Below are 21,429 nucleotides of genomic sequence, written 5' to 3'. Positions count from 1 at the left end.
CAAGACCAAAGTAAGAAAAATAAATTTGCAGTTGGAAAATTTTGACTCGGACATTATGTACATGATATATTATTGCGTGCCACCACTTGTACATGAGATATTATTTTAATTTACACTAGAGAAAAAAGAGGATTTCAACCTGGAACACAATAAATGGGATAGAAACCATAATTACCTGGCAAATCCACCATTTCAATTTTCCAATTCTTTTCACTCTCTTACAACAAAAAAAGGTCTTGCTTTTATAGGAAGACCGATGATTTTCACACATTCCTTTTAATTTATGGCTGTCGATTAGATAAATCAACGGAAACGACACACAGATTTAATAGTAGTGTGTGAGAAACTAAAAAGAAAGTGTTTGTAACTTTCCATGGAAAATGTAAATATTCCGAAAACGGGCGAAATGGGTCATGAGTCCATGACTATGGATCAGGCCAAGACCTATAAAATTAGCCAAACCGGATCGCACCCAAGTCCCAACAAACCCACCCATGGATCCGCGGAAAAAACCCAAAAGGCCATAAGCCCAACGACGCCGCTTCACTGCATTTCGGATCTTCTGTCTGCTTCTAGATGAGCGAGTGAGACTGTGAGAGCTAATCGGCTACACAGCCGAAAAGAGAGGGAGAGAGAGAGAGAGAGGGAAAGAGAAAGAGGTTGCTGCTGGCTAGGGCTCGCTGGTTCGGCTCCTTTCTCCACAAAACCAATTTGCAGAAGAAGAAGAAGAAGAAGAGGAGAAGAGAGGAAGATGAGCATATGGAACTACGTCGTAACGGCTCACAAGCCCACCAACGTCACCCACTCCTGCGTCGGCAATTTCACCGCCCCTCAGGAGCTCAATCTCATCACTGCGTACGTCCCCCCCCAATTCCTCTCTCTCTTTCTTCTTTATCTTTCTCTCTCTTCGATTTTGTATCTTTCTGCTAGGGTTTCGCTAATGCGTTAGTTTCCTGAGGCAGTCTCTTCATCTTCTCATATACATATATATATCTATATATATACAGATATATATATATACAGATATATATATATATATATATATATATATATATACCTGGTTAATTTTGGATTAGAAATTCAAGCATTAAGTTGTTTGCAAGATTGAAAATTTCAAAACAACAAAAAAACTTCAGGTTTCGGGCCGAAGGCGATTGAGTTTGGGATTTCCTGGCAATTTTTCAAAATTTTTTCGTTTGATGCCGAGAGTTTTCTGGGAATCAATGAAATATTATACTTGTAGCTCTTTTTAGGTTATCAAGATTATCAATTGCTCTTTTAGTGGGGAGTAGTAGTGCGGGAGCGGTTCAATCGATTGTCTAGAAGGCTTTTATTGATAGAGCTTTCGTGTCTGCGCATAAAACAAGGACTCTTCATTCTGCTGTTTAGAGATTTCCTTGATTAATCATATTATTTTGCAGCAAGATTTCTTGTCCAGAGTTATATCTTGTTAATGATTGGTTTCATAAATCTTTTTCAGGAAATGTACGCGAATTGAAATTCAGCTACTTACTCCTCTGGGACTGCAGGTATGTATGTCAATCTATTTTGTGGTAAAAGAGAAAAGATAGATACTTTAAAGTTAATAGCTTACTTGTGCGTTGTGTCATTAAACCCTCAGGTTCGAAGAATTGTATCATCGCATTTTAAATGTCCAATGACAATCTTTGGAAAATTGTTGCTCTTCGGTGTTCCTTGCACCTTTTTGGTAGTTGATGATGTTATGTTGACTTTTGTCCAGGGATTTATATATTATTGGGAACAAAGTAGTAAGAATTCAATTCTAAAGCTTAGGCATTCTGCATGAAGTTTCGGCATCTAAGAATCAAAATTTTAAACTTTAAACTTGGACATAGTAACATTAGACTTTGCATTGTATGTAAGTTGTCCCCTAATAAGAAGTTCTTATTAAGAACTATCATCTACTACTCATTTCACTGAACTCTTATAAATAAAATTATTGTGCAGAACTTGCACAATAAGTTTTACTTGACTCTACATAATATGATTTATTTTACGAAGCCATTTACCATGGCATTTGAATTACACGTGAAATACACGATCGAATAAACTGTATCTACATTCTTGGAATTAATGTTTGAAATTTTTTTTATGTTTATCTCTTTCTGCTATAAAATATCAAATTTGTAGCTTTGTTTCTGTTGCCATTTAAAACTAGCATCCATTTAGCACTAAGCTAAATTTTGTTTCTCTGCAGCCTATCTTGGATGTCCCGATATATGGAAGAATAGCGACGCTTGAACTTTTCCGGCCTCATGTGAGTCTTAATGTCATATTTTTGTCTGATTTTGTATTATAATTTTTTTTTGGTTTTAATGTTGTTTTTTTTTCTTTTCAACAGGGTGAAACACAGGATTTTCTATTCATTGCAACAGAAAGATACAAATTTTGTGTTCTTCAGTGGGATGCTGAAGCATCTGAGCTCATCACTAGGTTAGATATGCAAACCAAGTGAAAGTATTGTTGTTTAAAATTATTTACAAAAGTACTCACTTCATATGGACTGTAGATATATGTTTAATGACATTCTGACAAATGCATGTCCTTGTCGTGTAGGGCAATGGGGGATGTCTCAGATCGCATAGGTCGTCCAACAGACAATGGTCAAGTAAGTTAAATGATTCTACGACTCTCAATTCCTGTAGCTTTTTCTTGTTAAAAATTTTATGTCTTTCTAGAGTTGACGTCTAAATGATGTTTAAGTTTCAACTGGGAAATCCATAAATATGACTAATGTATATTTTTTTTACCTACTATTTTTTGCAGATTGGTATTATTGATCCAGATTGTAGATTAATCGGACTCCATTTGTATGATGGATTGTTTAAGGTATGTGGTTTTGAATACTGGGAAGAAATATAAAGATCTTCATTTTCTCATCACATTTATAGTTTAGAAATGAAATAATATGCTGTTGGTTTTTCAGGTCATTCCTTTTGATAATAAAGGGCAGCTCAAGGAAGCATTTAATATACGGTATTTTTTCTCTTGTTCTTTTAGTTTTCTAGTAAAATATATATTTTGTTGATTAGTCTTCCTGTCATTAACTGACCATGAGTTATATTTAAATTTACTCAAATTGACAATTGATTTTACAAGGCCTCACTATATATTTGTAATCGTGCTTAATTATGTTGCTAGCTGCAATGTCATATTTCTTGCTCTCTTCTTTTTGTGTGAAATTATAATTTCTTTTCACTCTAACTACACCTTTGGCTAACTTTTCAGGCTTGAGGAACTTCAAGTTTTGGATATCAAGTTTCTATATGGTTGCTCAAAACCAACAATTGTAGTCCTATATCAGGTACTAGTCATTCCTTTCATTTGGTTATCAAGTTTATGTTGGGCTACCGTTTTACCCTTTTATCTTTGTATCACCTAATTTGTCTTAGTATCGAATGTTCAAGTTTTCTTATACTGTTATGTTTGTTATGTTCCTTGTATGTCTTAGTATCGTATGTTCAAGTTTTCGTATTAGTATCGTATGTTCAAGTTTTTTTGTTCTGTTATGTTTGTTACGTTCCTTGTATCACATTGAACATTATTTTAGCAAAGGCTTAGCCAATGCTATGTAAGATCCTAGTAGAACAGCAGTTTCAAAATGGAAAACTTGGTAAAAACAAGCGTGATCTGGTCAATGATGTTGGTATATTTTTTTCTACACATGTCTACACAAACCATCTAAGATCTTTGTAAATCTGCTCCATTTCTAAGTCACAGAACATTGTGCATGTGTAGTGTTAGGTATTGCCCCATATAACATTAGTACATATACTAAAATTGTGGGAGGCCTTTTTGGGTGGTAAATTAGTGTAGGAGTATTAACCAAATTTTTTTATTGCCTTACTATGGTTGAAATATTGCAGGATAACAAAGATGTTCGCCATGTCAAAACATATGAAGTTTCTCTGAAGGATAAGGATTTTGTTGAAGGTCCTTGGGCACAGAACAACGTTGAAAATGGGGCTGATTTGTTAATACCAGTTCCTCCGCCGCTCTGTGGTGTTCTTATTATCGGAGAAGATAATATTGTTTACCGCAGCCCGAATACATTTAAAGCAATCCCAATAAGACATGTATGCTATAGTATCATATGAATGTTGTTTGGAATTATGTGTTGAATTGGTTATAGAAGTATTATTTCAAGTTTTTCTTTGTCATTTGTTATAGTCCATCACAAAAGCCTATGGGAAAGTAGATGCAGATGGTTCCAGGTATTTACTTGGTGATCATGCCGGGCTACTTCACCTACTTGTTATAACGCATGAGAAAGAAAAGTGAGTTCTAATACATCCTTGAAACATCAAATTGTTTGTGGTTGAAGATTATGGGGTTAGTTTCTCAGGATTTCATCTACACTTCTTGTAGGGTGACTGGACTGAAAATTGAGCTCTTGGGGGAGACATCAATTGCATCTACCATCTCATACCTTGATAATGCATTTGTCTATATCGGATCAAGTTATGGGGATTCACAGGTGGGGTAGTCAGAACTATTGCTTGTTACTTGTTCTATTCTTAGCTATAAAAAATTGTTCTTCAAAGACTGTACACATAAGACTATAAAGATAGATTTGACAGAAAGTAGTGGTTTAATAATGTGCTTGAAGTTTTAAATGAAATAAAGATGTGCGATTATTATGATCAAAATTACATTGATACCTCATTAAATGATTTGGATTATAATATATTAACACTCCATGGTGTTGTGAACACAGCTTGTAAAGCTGAATCTACATCCTGATGCAAAGGGTTCATATGTGGAAGTGTTAGAAAGGTACGTCAATTTGGGGCCGATCGTTGACTTTTGTGTGGTTGATCTTGAGAGGCAAGGCCAGGGTCAGGTTGTAACTTGTTCTGGAGCTTTCAAGGATGGTTCTCTTCGTGTAGTTCGAAATGGAATTGGAATCAATGAACAGGTTTGACTTATTTAAATATTTTGGTAATCAGTACCCAAGTTTCATTTTGTACGTTTGCATGGGGTTCTTGCATACTGATGCCTGTAATTATTATATGATGTTGAACAGGCATCCGTTGAGCTTCAAGGTATTAAGGGAATGTGGTCGTTAAGATCCTCCACTGATGATCCTTATGACACCTTCCTGGTTGTAAGCTTTATCAGTGAGACAAGGATTTTGGCAATGAATATTGAGGATGAGTTGGAAGAAACTGAGATAGAAGGCTTCTGTTCTCAAGTACAGACTTTATTTTGCCATGATGCTGTCTGTAATCAACTGGTGCAGGTAAGTTGTCTCCATATTGCATTGTTTCTTCTATGTTTTAATGCATATAGTAGAATATACTCAAAAGCAAGCACTTTTATGTTTTTTTTTTTTGGCCTTTTATGTCATTAGGGACGCAAACGCTAATTTTCAGTCATCACTGTCACATCGCTACCACCATTTGGAATGCAAAGTTTTAAGTTGCTTCTCACCCCCTAGTTTCTCTTCTACCAGCCTTAGGGACACTTTAATAACTATTAATTTGAACATTGCTGGTCTACAATTTCGTAATAAATGATCACATCATAACTGAGGTAGTAGGGAAAATCTACACGATCTATCTCACTTAGATGGTGTGGATGTATTTTCACCGGCCACGTTTGTTACCTGTTTTAGGTGATGTTAACATTGTTGAGGTTATATTTTTGTTTTAGAAAATATTCTAATATGTAATAATCTGGATTGTATAGGTGATTAATTTATTGCTGATTGACATGTATTGTATCTATTGCATGCTGGCTGATGAATTGACATCACAGGTAACTTCAAGCTCTGTAAGATTAGTCAGTTCTACAACTAGGGAGCTCAAGCATGAGTGGAATGCTCCAGCAGGCTATTCAATTAATGTTGCCACTGCTAATGCCACCCAGGTTTTGTTTCTACTTGTTAACTTTTAAGTTTGCAAGTAAGCTAATAAAAGTTGTGTTTCTTATTAAAAACTAAGTTTTCAAGTAAGGACCATTGACAGTTTTAGCTGTGCCATTGAATTAGATCAGTTTTGGTTTTTTTTAGGATTTAGGATTCATGTTCCCTATAAATATTCAGGACATCCTATACTATAATATAGAATAGGTGGTTTTTCATAAGGAGCGTCTGTTGACTCCCAAAACCTAGATTAAGATCAACTTTTAGAAAAAAACAAACCAGCATATTTCTGAAACATCCTTGAAAAATTAACTCTCTTATTTCTTTGAAACTTGAAATGAAAAATATTTTATAGATTCCCTGGTGTTGATAAATCCCCCTTCTAGTCTCAGAATTGCTAATGAGTTACCATACATGCTGTTTCCTAACATGGTATTGTTTCCTTTTGTGGATGTCTGCGTCAACATTTGGTTGCCTGATGTTAATGGCTAACTGGTTGTTGCTTTAATCTACTTCTGTGACAGGTTTTATTGGCGACTGGTGGAAAGCACTTAGTTTATTTGGAAATTGGTGATGGGATATTGACAGAGAAAAACCACGCACAGTTAGATTTTGAGATATCATGCCTTGACATAAACCCTATAGGCGACAATCCCAACTATAGCCAGCTGGCAGCTGTTGGAATGTGGACAGATATTAGTGTCCAGATATATTCACTTCCTGACCTGAACCGCATCACAAAGGAACATTTGGGAGGGGAGATCATACCTCGTTCTGTTCTTCTTTGTGCCTTTGAAGGGGTATGCATGTGCTTGAGCCTACTTCACTAAATCAATTCTCAGTTGTAGTCATTTTGTATGACTTGCTCATTAATATTGGTCAGAAATGCAATGTCTTTTTTTGAGATTACCATTGGGGAGTGGCTCTTCTAATAGCATGTTCAACTGATTATAATTTTAATTATCATTATTTTGGAATTTATCTAAAGAGTTGGGCCTGTGTTTGTGTCAATCAATGGGGACTTCTGTTGCGTAGATGAGGGAATATTAATTTGCACATCTATTGCTTTCTTTAGTTCCTTCGTAAAGTTTTTACTTTAGTTATTTGGTTACCGAGTAAATTTTTGTTACTGTTTTTTTAATCAGATATCCTACCTATTGTGTGCCCTAGGAGATGGGCACCTCTTAAACTTTATATTGAACACAAGCACTGGTGAGTTGACGGACAGGAAAAAAGTCTCTCTTGGGACACAGCCCATTACACTCCGTACCTTCTCATCCAAGAGTACTACGCATGTATTTGCTGCGTCGGATAGGCCAACTGTCATATATAGTAGCAACAAGAAACTGCTTTACAGCAACGTAAATCTGAAAGAAGTCAGCCATATGTGCCCATTCAACTCTGCTGCTTTTCCAGATAGGTACTTTTCTCTTTCTATTGTTCACTCATAAAATATGGATAGGATCTTGGTTTGGTGGATACGAGGTTTAGTCTATATCCAAATATCATATCTCTTTTCATATTTTCAATTTGTAATCCACTGTTGCTTATGTGATGGCTGCCATTTTATGTAAATTATCATGCCGGGATGGTTTATAGTAGTTAAAGTCGTGAGTTAGTTTCCAAATTGATTATTAGAGTTACCATTTTTTGGTGTGATAATATGCTTTATGATCTTCTTTCTCAAAAAAAAAAAAAAAAAAAAAAAAAAAAAAGGCTTTATGATATTAGCATGTTTTAAGTATTTCTTTAAATGAAAGTTTACATAAAAATAATGGTCTGGGTGCAACTTAGACAACCATACGCTGTTTTTTTCCCTTTCTGTTCTGTTACTGTGTAGGTTTGACGGGGGAACTCTTCCTCCGCCCTCCTTAAACTGTCAACTTTCAGAGATTAAACACTTGACTTTTTTTTTTCTTGTGACAACAGCCTTGCAATTGCTAAGGAAGGTGAACTTACTATTGGCACAATTGATGACATCCAGAAGCTTCATATTCGCTCTATTCCCCTAGGTGAGCATGCGCGTCGTATCTGTCATCAGGAGCAGTCCAGGACTTTCGCCATTTTGAGTGTGAAATATAACCAGTCTAGTGCAGAAGACTCAGAAACACACTTCATCCGATTGTTAGATGATCAGAGTTTCGACCTTGTAACATATTATCAACTGGACGCTTTTGAGTATGCCTGCTCTATACTTAGCTGTTCTTTCTCGGATGACATGAATGTATATTACTGTGTCGGGACTGCATATGTTCTCCCGGAAGAAAATGAGCCAACCAAGGTAAGATAGCACTTTAGTTTACTGGTTAGTGCAGAAATCTCACTTGAACTGGTAAGTAGCTGATTTTCCATCCTCCCTCTGTAAGCTGACAATATTGTATACTTGTAGGGCCGCATTCTGGTTTTCATTGTTGAAGATGGGAAGCTGCAGCTCGTCGCTGAGAAGGAAACCAAGGGGTCTGTTTACTCTTTAAATGCATTCAATGGCAAGTTACTTGCTGCTATTAATCAAAAGATACAGTTATACAAGTGGACTCTGCGGGATGATGGTACTCGTGAATTGCAATCGGAATGTGGACATCATGGCCACATACTTGCCCTTTATGTCCAGACTCGTGGAGATTTCATCATTGTTGGGGATTTAATGAAGTCAATTTCTCTGTTAATGTACAAGGTAATAAAACTAACTTTCAACCCTCTGCATGCCTTGGACTAGTACTGCTCAAAGTAGTAGTGGTAGGTGATTTGTTTACTCCGACATGAATTGCGTAAAGTTGCAACTTAAAATTACTTGATCCAATGAAAATGAAATGTGATATTGGGATATTTTGTGGGAGGTCACATTTTTCGTCATACGTGTCAAGGCCTTGTAATAAGAGTCCCTTTAGTCCCTTTTGTCTCTGCTAGTTCAACATGAGGTTCTCTTGTTTGAATTTGTTGATCCTGTTTTTACTCTGTTGTTAGTCTCTGTCCATTTAAGAGGAGCGAGCCCGTGATTATAATGCAAATTATAAACTATTCTCTTGCTTAACCGAAATTTTTTTTATTGTATTCAGCATGAGGAAGGTGCCATTGAGGAGCGAGCCCGTGATTATAATGCAAATTGGATGTCTGCTGTAGAGATCCTCGACGATGATGTTTACATTGGAGCTGAAAATTTCTTCAACCTCTTCACTGTTCGTAAAAATAGTGAGGGTGCAACTGATGAGGAACGGGGCCGCCTTGAGGTTGTAGGTGAGTATCACCTAGGCGAGTTTGTCAATAGGTTCCGGCACGGCTCTCTTGTCATGCGGTTGCCAGACTCTGATGTGGGCCAGATTCCAACTGTCATCTTTGGCACCGTGAATGGTGTGATCGGAGTAATTGCCTCACTTCCTCAAGAGCAATATGCATTTTTGGAGAAGCTCCAGTCAAACTTGAGGAAGGTGATAAAGGGTGTTGGAGGGTTGAGCCACGAGCAGTGGAGGTCATTCAGCAACGAGAAGAAAACTGTAGACACCAAAAATTTCTTGGATGGCGATCTGATAGAATCGTTCCTTGATCTAAACCGCAGCAAGATGGATGAGATCTCAAAACAAATGCGCGTTTCAGTGGAGGAGCTCTGCAAGAGAGTAGAAGAAATGACGAGGCTGCATTGAGTTGGGACCACAGTTTAGGTTTCGATTGCACATGTGGTACATATTGGCACTGTAACTATGATCTGTTGTGAAATACCTGGCTGTGAACTTGGGTTTGAGTTTTACTGTAAAACTATAACAAGGAAAAATTGGATGTTCGTTCTCTTAGTCGGTATTTTTCTTCGATTGTAAAGGGCATGCAAATGCAATGCATTTACATTTGTGTGTTATTTATTTGTATTTTTCTGAGGTGTCTTTGGATACGTGTGATATTTTGGGATTCAGGATACATGCATATAAAAACGGATGGTGCTATCTACGCATCCTTTTATGTCTTCCACACATTCCTCTCAATTTTCGGCTGTCATATCAAATGAATTGAAGATGATCAAATAACTGAATTAATAGTGGTGTGTAGAAGATAAAGAGGTGTATGGATAGCACGGCCTCATCAAAACCATTGAAATCATAGGAAAGAATGCTATCTATCTCATCAATAGGCTTAGCTCTGAGGGCGGGGATAGGAAAGGGCGAAGATGAAGCTGATACGGTCGATTGCTGCACTTTGAAGGTAGAGCATGTGAAAGCAATCGCCCCTAACTCGTTGGAGTTTTAACTTCCTCGATAAAGATTCGATCAGATACGAAAACACCGCTGAAGTTGAGGTACCTTTTTACAAGGCAATTAGACAGTTCCAGGCCGGGAAGCGCAGCAATGATCATCTCTTCGACAAGCTGGATGCGAGTAGATTGAATGCTCATTTAAAGCAACGGATGCCTGGCCTTGGCCTTACGGCGAAGAGAGAAGATGGTTGCTTAGCAGCAGAAGCTGGGGATCGGGAGAGCTTAGGCTTGAAATGGAGCTAGGATACCAGTATATTTCCCTCCTCTAATATCACGGATTTGGTTATACATGTCTTCGTTTTGTTACAATCCTTGTGGGTTGGAACTCGTGCTTACAAGTCTAAACTTGAATAGATTATCTATATGTTTGCATTCGAAACAAATCGTAGCATAAAACACTTGTTCACGAATAGTGAAGCTTCAGTCCAAGAACAGAAAAAAGCAACAAACTGCTCTTCGAAAAGAAGAAGCAGAGGAGTGAGAAGAAATCTAGCAGCACCGGTGACTTACTTGGCACTCACTCAACGTCAGTTTGATGCTCAATCAATCTCCGATGAGTTTAACTTAAAAGGCGGTCATGCTTAACTTGCAATAAGCACACTAACACATCGCTCTCTCTCAAACACTGTCCACCAAATCCTCGTCGACAAGAAAGCTCAGCACTAAAACCTGGAGGGATGAGAAACAAGGATGAGTGGGCCTAAAAAAAATAAAGTTTTATAAAAACCTTTTTGAAAACATTATAACCCCTCGTCGTAAAACAAGTATAGTTTTCAAAATATACATACTACGTATAATATGGAAATACTTACCATAGCCTGCGATATCTCAAGACTTCAATACGTCATAAATTCGTAAATAAGCATATCTTCTACAGATCACAATATCTTGCAGAAATAAATAAATCACATCGAGTGCTCATCGACACATGCTAACACACGAGTTCATGCATATGTATTCTGACATGAACATGATTGGGTGTAATAATGATTTACGCTCTAGTATTACAATCACATGAAGATTGACGTTATACGCATCATTTACGAGTCCTAATTGCCTATAGCAATCTAGGACAGGACTGGCACCTACAATGAATCCAAAGTGAGCGTGCGGTGCGATGTGAACATCCGCGTGAAAGACTGGCCCTAGCCCGGACGAGTACTAACACTAGTGCAAGCAACGATGAGCAGATAATGTTAATACGATCACATAGCAGTAAATCAATAATTCACGTTGACGTAATACTAATAAATAAAATATTAATTATGACCGTAATTAAAATCCCATAAAAGTACGCATACCTATGCATCTCGTAGGATTTAGGATAATTTCGTAAATTCCATTATTTTGCTAATTCTTATAAACATTAGTCTAATCTAGGCATAAATAGGAAATTCTTTTTCAAATGTATAAGGGGAAACTAAATAAATATATGATATTGCGAAGTTGCAGCCATTCGAGCTAGGAAAGCTGAATTCTCCGATAGTAATTGCACCTAAGTATAATATTGGAACCCATTAGTAAAACTCAACTAAAACGACTAAATTTGGGAAAACAGAGTGCGGATTTGGAATTAGAACGTCGAATTACGCTAAGAGGGGTCCTTGGTAAATTTTGTAAAAAGTCAACAGTCAACCCTAAGAGGTTAACCGAGCAGCCGCCTCGACAGTGAACTATGTTAAAACTTTGAAATTTCACTAAATGGATGTCAAAAACGGACTCGGGGCATTGAAATTAGCCTAGGAGGGTTTCCAAGAAAATTTCAAAAAAATCAACATAAGGAATATTCTAAAGAATATTCCATATCCATTTTGAAATTGGGCCGCCCTAGAACATCGGCCCAAAGGTTTGGGCCAGTTTGGCCAAAGGTTTAGGCCAAAAATTTTGGGCTTAAGGCTTTTTTTATTTTATTTTTTTCTGGGAAAAAGGATGGCTAGGATAAACCCTGGCTCCAACCAGCCAAAAGCTTCACAAAAACCTAGCCTTCCAATATATCAAAACAAAGCTTGGAGAACAAGGAATCAGAATATACATTTGGTTTCCTCGGCCATGGCCAGAGTTGGACGGAAAATGGCTCGAAAGTTGTCGGATTTTCGTCGAAAAATTGGGGAGAGTTTCTCCTGAACTGATATGCACCAAAACTACAACATTTCTCTCAAATAAAACAAGAATCATATACAAAACAGTGATCTAAGATGATTGTCGTCGATTTCAAAGCTTACCTCAGTCGGATTCATCGAGAATCTGCCGTTGGTTCGTTGGAGGAATATAGTACAGTGATCTGTGTCACTGTCGGGGGTTCTAAGGTTTTGGTCTGGCTTCAAGACAAGGAAGAAGGTGACGATGGTGGCGCTGGTTCACGGGAAAGATGGAACTCGACGTTGGAGGTGACGAGGCAAAGTGGTGCCTTGGTGTTGTTGTAGAGGAAACGAGGGATGATAGATGAGAGCGTAAGTGAAGAAAGAGTTCGAGCGAGATTTCTAGAGAGCTCAGGGAGGAAGACACGCGGCAAAAGGAGAGTAGAGAGTTTTGGGATATATGGGCCCCACGGGCCAATATAAATTAATAAAGTATTTAAAATATCCCCCAAATAATATTCAAATAATAATATAATAACAAAAATTTCTTAAAATAATAATATAATAATTATGAGAAATATATAAAATAATAAATAGTAATTTTTTTTCAAAAATACTTTTCGGATTTGTAGTTTCGTAAAACATTCGTCGTAACCCTGACTTTGATTTCGCTTGCACCTACGCGTTCGTACCGCCAAGTACTTCGAAAATATGGTAATATAGTAACTTGTACGCGTCACGAAATGACGGTCAACAAAAGTCAATAATCTTGCCACTAGGGCATTTTTGTCAATTCACACTTATAAAATTATTAAAGTAGTAAAATTAGGGACGGGTTGTCACAAGTCAGACTACAGTTTCAAATATTTCAGCACCATGTTTACCAATTTTATGCCCTTGAAATTGTTTGACGAGAGGAGCTAGAACTGTAAATTTGATTTCAACTCCTTTCATATTTGGTCATCTTTTTCTTTTTTTTTTTGAGAGAAATATTTTGTCATCTTAAAAGAGGTATTAGTTTCCCACCTTGAATCCCATAACTAGTGGGATTGATGTTATGATTTGATTAACTGAGCTAATTATTTAATTTAGGTCTTAATTAATTCAACATGTTTTTCAGAAATTTAGCTCTTAATTAAAACAAAGCCAAATTCACCTTAATTTTTGGCGCCATTTTATTTTAATTTTGTTTGATTTTCCCCCTCTTTTTCCCAAACAAGTTTAATTCATCGGTGTGAAATACAAGTAAAGTCGAACCAGATGAATCTTCAACAATTCAACCTTTACGTTTACGTGTATGCGCCACATTGCCAAGAAAATTTAAATTACAAAAAAATCGAAAGTAATTCCGTCCCTTATTATATTTTTTGGCTTTTTGTGTTCCCTCAGGTCAATTTGTGATGGAGAAAAATGACCGGACCGAACTATATCGATGATACAGACTCCGGGAGCCTCTTCGACACTATCAAGGTGCAGCAAGGCAGAGAGCCGGTTGATGTGAACTTTTGTTCGAACACAATATATAAATGGGACTTTAGATCATGACCTTTTGCATCATCGGATTGAAGATGTTTCTAGACAAAAAGGAACTGCAGGATATGGAGATTGATCTTAAAGCTCAAATCATTGCAAGATCCGAGATAATGGAATTACAACATAATCTTGATGCTCAAATAAATGCTTCCAAGCCTCAGGTTTTGATTGATAATTGGATATGTACTTTATAGTGTGTATGATGACAAAGTTTGTTCAGGTTGCCAGTAGATTAGGGAGCTGGCGGATTTAGAACTACGCCGAAGTGCCAGAAGATAACATCTTTCTTCACTGTGGTAAAAGCTTATTTACATTTTTTTCAACTATTATTTTCCTCCTCTGTTTATTTTCTTTGTTTAATTTTCAATTTTCACGGTGAAAACTCGTGTAGAAATTAAAAAATATTTCTTAGAAAAAAGGAAGAAAAAAAAGGTGTGAGAGGGAGAGAGCGGAGGAATTCCTTGCCCCATTTTGGAGGTCAGAAATAAAAAGAAGGAATTCAACATGTAATCCTTGACATGTCCAGTAAGTACAACCAGTTTGGATTTCATACATTCGTTACATGTAATCCTTTTCAGGTACTATACCCAAGTATTTGGATAATTTGACTACGATGGTCAACAATTCTGATGCAGGCTCTTTTCATGGCTGTGACCAAGCCACATTGACATTAAAAGCATTGATCTTTCATCAAATAATTTACAACGTGAAATCTCTGAAGAAATAAGCAGTCTCATTCTATTGGGCACCTTGAATTTGTCCATGAATCAGTAAGGTCAGGAAACTTGCGTTGGCTTGGAACTCTTGATCTCTCACACAACCACCTCTTGGGACAGATTCCTCAAAACTTTTCATCTTTAACATCTTTGTCCCACTTGAACTTGTCTTACAATAACTTGCTAGGAATAATTCATTCGGAAAACCAACTTCAAACGCTTAATGATTCTTCCATTCATATAATCAATCCATCACTATGTAGTGTTCCTCTCTTAACCAAGTGTTTTAGAGATGACACTTTTACTACTGAGGATGCAAAAGACGAGAATGAAAATGGAAATGACCAGTTGCGGTTCTATGTAAGAGTGGTACTTGCTTCCTCATAGGCTTTTGGGGCATTTGCGGCACATAGACTTCAAAGACATCGTGGGACTTGTCTATTTTCATTCTTTGACAATATCAAAGATAAGGTAGCACTAGCAATTGCAAGTGCAAGGAAGAAACTGTAGGGACTTAACGAGGTTTTGTCACTGCATTGGGTCTTGATGCATGAATCATATGCATGACATGGATCACGACTCATCGAGCAGATGATCACAACAGCAGTGCAGTCTCATTGAAATCGTATGCTTCGTGAAGCATGCCAGCTCGCCCAAGCAGGTCAACCATACAACCATAATGCTTAAGCATTGGCTCCATACCGTACTCATCCCCTGTGCTTTTGAAAACTCTCCAGCCATCTTCAACAAGCCACCATGATTGCAAGCCATCAAAAGGCAATAACAACTTGTTACAATATATTACAATATCTCTTGACGCATTTTCATGTTTTGAAAACATTGCATGACTACTTTATTATGAATAGGCAACAACATCAAATATCTCTCTATAAAAATAATTGTGTTATTATCATCAATTGATTTCATATTCGATTTCTTAATTGATTGTTCAAAAATTCCATAGCCGAAAATCTTCTATCACGTGGAATTGCTATATGCATCATGTGTATATTTTCCAGAAAAATTGAGTGTGAGCATCTGTCCCCTGGGGCCCAATGTGGCTCTGTCCATGGTCCCCTGTAACCCTGTAAAAAGTAAAAATGAGTTTAGATACACATGATATTTAAAAGTAAAATGTAAAAGCAAAAACGAGTTGATACTTTCCTATAAAGATTTTCTTTATATAATTAGATTATACAGAATAACCTGTCATTTTCGGACTACACACCTTATTTCCCAAATTAATGAGATCAATATCAGTGCTGGTCTTGGGAGTAGCCCGAGTAGGCGGGCGCCTACGGCCCCCACTCCGGGGGGGGGGCGCCCAAATTTATTTATTTATTTTTATATATATAGAGAATTGTTATTGACACTTTAAAAATCTCGTCCTACACTTTTTACAAGTATATTTTTTTTTTCCAAATATAGAAAGTTTGGAACGTACTCCACTAGAATTTTGGAATACCAATAACAATTATATATATAATTTTGTAGTTTGAGTAAAATATCTCAACATGAAATTATAAAAAAAAAAATTTGGAACTTGCTGTGCAGATTTCGGCCTTGGGAAGGGCCGGAAGGCCCAAAATATTTCTTAAGTATGTGTGTGTGTGTGTGTGTGGTTTTTGTAGTAGTTAATTAATTTGAAGAAGTTAAAAGATGTAGACAATGATAGCTTGAAGAGTTTTTGCATCAATCTTGAAGGATTTCTGAAACATGGTGAGCATTCTGATATTGATAGAAATGACTTTTTTTATAGAGCTAATAATCTTGAGAGAAACTTTGCCGAAGGAAATAAATCGGGCAATGGAAGTGCTGAAATATATAAGACAAATGGATGGTTGTTTCCTGAATGCATGGGTTGCTTATCGTATTTTGTTAACCATACCAATTACAGTTGCCTCTACTGAAAGAAGTTTCTCAAAATTAAAGTTGATCAAATCGTATCTTCGATCAACTATGTCACAAGAAAGATTAAATGGGTTAGCTATTTTGTCTATTGAAAAAGAATTGGTTGAAAAGTTAGATTATGTAAACTTAATTAGTACATTTACATCTAAAAACACGAGACATGTAATATTTAAGTAATATTTGCATATCTTTCTTCTTTGGATATGAATTCTAATGATTTTTGATGTAGAAATGAACTTTTTCATGTATTTAGCGAAACCTTTTCTTATACATATAAATGTACAACGAGTCGGATGTTAAAGAACTTTAGGGCCCCCATTTGAAGGCTCGCCTAGGGCTCCCAATTTCTCAGGGCCGGCCCTGATCAATATTTATTATTTTGCCGGAAATATTATTAGATTATTATTGGTCGGAATTCATACATGTGATATTTTGGAATTCAGGATATAATCATATATATGTATAAAAACAATTGAAATCTTTGGAAAACAGTTGGTAGATTTGCGTATAGTACACACGTACGTATTTTAAAAAATATTATGTGTACGAATTTTTCAAAGTATCTTTTCGTATTTGCCAAACTATGCATTGACGTACACAATTTTTCTTCTTGAGAAAGTCATCTCTTATAAGTTGATACAGTCCTACATACGAAACGATCCAGTAATGGATCATCGATTCAGGTATTGCACTGGAAATATTGATATGGTGGTGTATGACGCGTTTTGTTTGTTTAAGAATTCTATTTGGTGTAATTAACATGTGCACGTTTCCGTTCCACTACAAATTAACGAGGCAAAAGAGCAAATATCAAAGGGACCAACCTACTAAGCTTTCCATTTTGGGTAAAGAAATGGACTGCTAACCAAATCCCTCTGAAGACAGCATGCAAATAAAATCCATTTACCATTTTCACATGATGACTTGACTCTGGCACACAGAAATTTGAAAGACCTGCAGAAAGAAGTAAGGTTTGGTTTGAATACCACTTTGTCTGACATAACGTGTTACGTCGAACTGCACTTGCTATTACATAAACCCAGATATAGAGACTCTGCTTCTGCCCACCATGAAGAGCAAGAGCACCCCTCCAGCGATTGAATCCCCAAAAACGAACAAAATCCTCTCCTCCCCAAGCCCAATCCTCTCGGTCAGGTAACCACCCTACTGTTGAACAAGGAGCTCTACATTGCTGGGTTTGTTTTCGTCTGAGGTATGCCCTTGCTTCCAGTTATCTCTCTCTCTGATATGTGCTTTGATTTGATTTTATTACTTGCAAAAGCGGAGCTCGTAACAACGGACTCGGATCCTCTCCGGACTTATCTGTCCGAACTGATTTTGGCGGTTGGATTCAGTCCTACGGTTAATAATTAATTTTGTTTTTTAATGGGTTTTTTTTCTCTTTCCTGCTATCTTTTTCTCACTACTCTCTCCTTCTGCTTGCTGTGCTCTCCTTCTGGGTGTTTTTTTGGTTGTTGAAGAAGAAAGAAGCCAGGGGTTTGAGATAGAGGTTGTTGGGTTATTTGATTTTCTGCTTGAGACAAACAACAAAGATGGCTGTGTTGAAAATCTGAGATGTGGGAGGCGAGATTTTGAGCAAAAAATAATTGAAATTAATATTTCTGTAGCTTCAGTTTTTCATCTGTGAGAGAAAGCAGGAAACAAGACGGAGTGAAAGGGGAAAAAAAGGAGAGAGAAGAGAGAAAAAACAGAAGGAGACGGAGTTAGAAGATAAACACATTAAAAAGCGAAATTAATTACTAACCGTAGGACGTGAATCTAAGGGCCAGAATCAGTGTACCCGTCGTAACATGTTCTTGCTTGGCTCTTTACCTGTTTGAGTTTGTACAATATTTTTAGTTCAATTTTGATTTTTAATCATATATAACAAAAATCTAGCCGCCAATTTCTTCGTCCTTTTCTTATGTAGTGAATGAGCAGCTTCTCCAAGAACCCTAAAATCCAAACCCTATTTGATAGAAGTATGAAAATTTACAAGCTTATGATCGATTTGGATTCACCGTGAAGAAAACTGGTGTCTAAATATATCAATGTGTTAATTATGACCATAGATAAAAGGGCGCTACAAATAGCAGGAGTTGATCTTAGTAAACAAGCCAAACAACTCCGTTCAGGGGGGTTGATTTAACATAAAAAATATTTATACAAAAAGGGTTCTTTTAATTTCTTTAGAATTTGAAAATATGGGTTACTACTTTTCGGATTACTTGTAAAACCAATATGTTGCTTTATTAGTTTCTGCCCAGTTCATCAGGTTCAATTGTAAAACCAACATATTAGATTTGATCCTCTTCAACGTATTGTTGCTGAATGCTAAATCTTTTCTTTGTTTCCAGTTGAACCCACACTCCATCCTTTTCAACATGATCCGTGGTCTGGTCTTGTCGGTGGTGGTGCTGCTGCTGCTGCTGTTGCTGCAGAGCAACAACAATGCCTCTGCACTATCCGAGGAATACAAGACCTATATCATCCGGATGGACTACGAATCCTCATCAGCCACTCTTGCATCTTTCCCGTCCGTGGAGGCGTGGCACAAGTCCGTCCTCAAGTCGCTGCCTTCGTCTCCTCCGGACTACGACGACAACAGTGACATGCTATTGTACTCCTACAGCCACGCCTTGCACGGCTTCAGCGCCAGACTCACTGACTCGCAGTTGTCGGAACTGGAGGACTCGCCTGCTCACGTCGCCACGTATCCGGACTCATTTGGCCGGCTGTTCACCACCCATACCCCCAAGTTTCTCGGCCTTAATGACAAAGTTGGCGTCTGGCCTGCTTCTTCCTATGGAAAAGATGTGATAATAGGAGTGATCGACACCGGAATTTGGCCGGAGAGTGAGAGCTTCAGCGACAAGGGAATGCCACGAGTCCCAAAAAGATGGAAAGGCGCATGCGAGAACAGAACATCATTCGCTTCTTCCCTCTGCAACAGGAAGCTAATCGGTGCTCGGTCCTTCAATAAAGGCTTCCGAGCATCGGGAAGAAACCTAGCCGCATTGGACTATGACTCGCCGAGAGATTACAGCGGTCATGGAACCCACACCTCCTCGACAGCGGCGGGTAACCATGTGACCAGCGCAAGTCACTTCGGATACGCAAAAGGTTCTCCGAGAGGGATGGCGCCGCGTGCACACCTTGCCATGTACAAAATCGGATGGTCTGGACAAGAATTTATAGCTAGTGATGTGCTAGCTGGCATGGACAGGGCCATTTCCGATGGCGTTGATATCATGTCCCTTTCTTTTGGCTTAGATATCACCGAATATTTCAACGATGTGATTGCGATCGCTTCTTTCTCAGCAGTCCAAAGAGGAATTGTTGTTGTGTGTGCTGTGGGAAATGACGGTCAGCTTGAAAGCTTAACATACAACGGAGCCCCGTGGATCACTACAGTCGGTGCCGGAACAGTGGATCGTACTTTTACTGCGAAATTGACGCTCGATGGTGGCTTATTTACCGCTGAAGGAGTATCATACTTCCCGCTAAGCGTTTACATTAGTGATGCACCTTTGTTTTATGGGAAACACAATACAAGCAAACAAAGATGTGACCCTGGGGCAATGATTCCTGAAGAAGTGTTCGGCAAGGTGGTTCTTTGTGATTGGAGCAACCTGACTTCCTTCGTTGGTCAAATGGCGGAGGTAGGAAACTCAGGGGCTTATGCTGGAATCTTAATGTCTAATGAGTCAGATTTTAACCTCCAACACTTCACCATTCCCGCTCTGGTTCTTCCAATTGAGAAAGGGGTTTCGATCAAGGAGTATGCAACAAGAGCCAACAAAACAACTCAAGTTAAAACCCTGAGCTTTGTGCACACTAGTTTGGGTTCAAAACCAGCACCACTAGTGTACTCTCAATCTTCAAGAGGACCGGACCGCATCAATCCAAGCATCCTAAAACCAGACATTCTTGCTCCAGGTGTTGACGTGCTAGGTGCAGTTGCACCTAACAGGCCATCAATCTTGCACTTCAATAACTACGAGTTGGTCTCAGATTATGCACTCATGTCAGGGACCTCAATGGCAGCACCGCACGTTGCAGGTGTTGCTGCTCTGGTAAAAGCCGTTCATAGAGAATGGAGCCCAGCGGCAATTCGATCAGCAATCATGACCAGTGCATACACTGTTGACAACACCAATGCGACCATAAAAGACCAAGAGACTGGTCTTCCAGCCACCCCTCTAGACTTCGGTGCTGGTCATATCAACCCAAACAAAGCCATGAACCCTGGATTAATCTATGACATGGATGTCCAAGATTACATTGATTTTCTGTGTGGCCTAGGATACAATGTGAAGCAGATGCATGCCATTCTTCGGCGAAGTGAGTGGAGTTGCAGCTCGCATCCTACCCAGCTGAACTACCCTTCTTTTATGGCCATCTTCAACAGCAGCACAGATGGATCATCTCCAAAATCCGAAAATTTCACTAGGGTGGTGACAAACGTGGGAGATCATACATCAATTTACAAAGCAGTGTTGCAAGTTCCAAGAGGCTTGAAGATTGCAGTAGAGCCGAGTACTCTAGCATTCTCTAGAAAGAATCAGCAGCACGCTTTCTCTTTGAGGGTACAGATTGACGGCAATGCTTCAAGAGTGACATATGGCTATCTGAAGTGGATCGATCAATATAGCCACATTGTATCAAGCCCCGTAGTGATTGTTAATTACTAGATAGTCATGCAAAACCACATTGTAGCCTTGTAGTGATTGTTAATTTTCGAGATAGTTTGGCTATGTGAAAGGAATATGCTCAATCTTTATCGTTGAACTCTTTTCTTAATTATATTAAGGTTTTAAGCTCTTTTCTCTGTGTCGTTCGATTCTTAATTTCTATGTATGTTCTCAATTCATGTGCGGAGGGCTGTAGTGAGAATCCAGTCCAACCACCAGGGAGATGTTCCTGGAAATAAACACTTGCTCACCCCTTAAATATCAGTTCAGTCTGATCGGGAATTTCTGCTATGTTTGGTTGCTTGTTCTCAACTTTAACAACTCTTTGACCTCTCTGCTTGACAAGGAATGTTGTTCTAGATATGAAGAG

The 21,429-nt window shown here is 38.1% G+C and overlaps 2 protein-coding genes across 3 annotated transcripts; both read left to right on the top strand.

Moving 5' to 3' along the window:
* Positions 1 to 630: 630 nt before the first annotated feature.
* LOC103952395 (DNA damage-binding protein 1) lies at positions 631 to 9,730 on the top strand. The gene is made up of 19 exons (XM_009363984.3): positions 631 to 855; positions 1,481 to 1,529; positions 2,219 to 2,278; positions 2,363 to 2,454; positions 2,578 to 2,629; positions 2,788 to 2,850; positions 2,948 to 2,997; positions 3,250 to 3,325; positions 3,888 to 4,097; positions 4,192 to 4,298; positions 4,390 to 4,498; positions 4,739 to 4,939; positions 5,048 to 5,263; positions 5,782 to 5,892; positions 6,412 to 6,687; positions 7,033 to 7,307; positions 7,817 to 8,168; positions 8,277 to 8,561; positions 8,944 to 9,730. Exons 1-19 carry the CDS (start codon positions 752 to 754, stop codon positions 9,523 to 9,525), a joined length of 3,270 nt encoding a protein of 1,089 aa, XP_009362259.1. The 5' UTR covers positions 631 to 751; the 3' UTR covers positions 9,526 to 9,730.
* Positions 9,731 to 17,202: 7,472 nt separating this feature from the next.
* Positions 17,203 to 21,196, top strand: LOC103952443 (subtilisin-like protease SBT3). 2 transcript variants are annotated; one of them, XM_048582678.1, is made up of 2 exons: positions 17,203 to 17,562; positions 18,743 to 21,196. In XM_048582678.1, exon 2 carries the CDS (start codon positions 18,750 to 18,752, stop codon positions 21,057 to 21,059), a length of 2,310 nt encoding a protein of 769 aa, XP_048438635.1. In that variant the 5' UTR covers positions 17,203 to 17,562; positions 18,743 to 18,749; the 3' UTR covers positions 21,060 to 21,196. The 2 variants fall into 2 exon arrangements, with proteins under 2 accessions (XP_048438635.1, XP_048438633.1); XM_048582676.1 differs by having other exon boundaries at positions 17,203 to 17,578; positions 18,723 to 21,196.
* Positions 21,197 to 21,429: the final 233 nt, after the last annotated feature.

This window comes from the organism of the source record quoted next, unplaced genomic scaffold, assembly GCF_019419815.1.
Source record: "Pyrus x bretschneideri cultivar Hongxiangsu unplaced genomic scaffold, Pyrus_bretschneideri_v1 Contig19, whole genome shotgun sequence".
Lineage (NCBI taxonomy): Eukaryota > Viridiplantae > Streptophyta > Magnoliopsida > Rosales > Rosaceae > Pyrus > Pyrus x bretschneideri.
The sequence above is the reverse complement of the archived record's forward strand: the minus strand, read 5'-3'. Positions and strand labels throughout refer to the sequence as shown.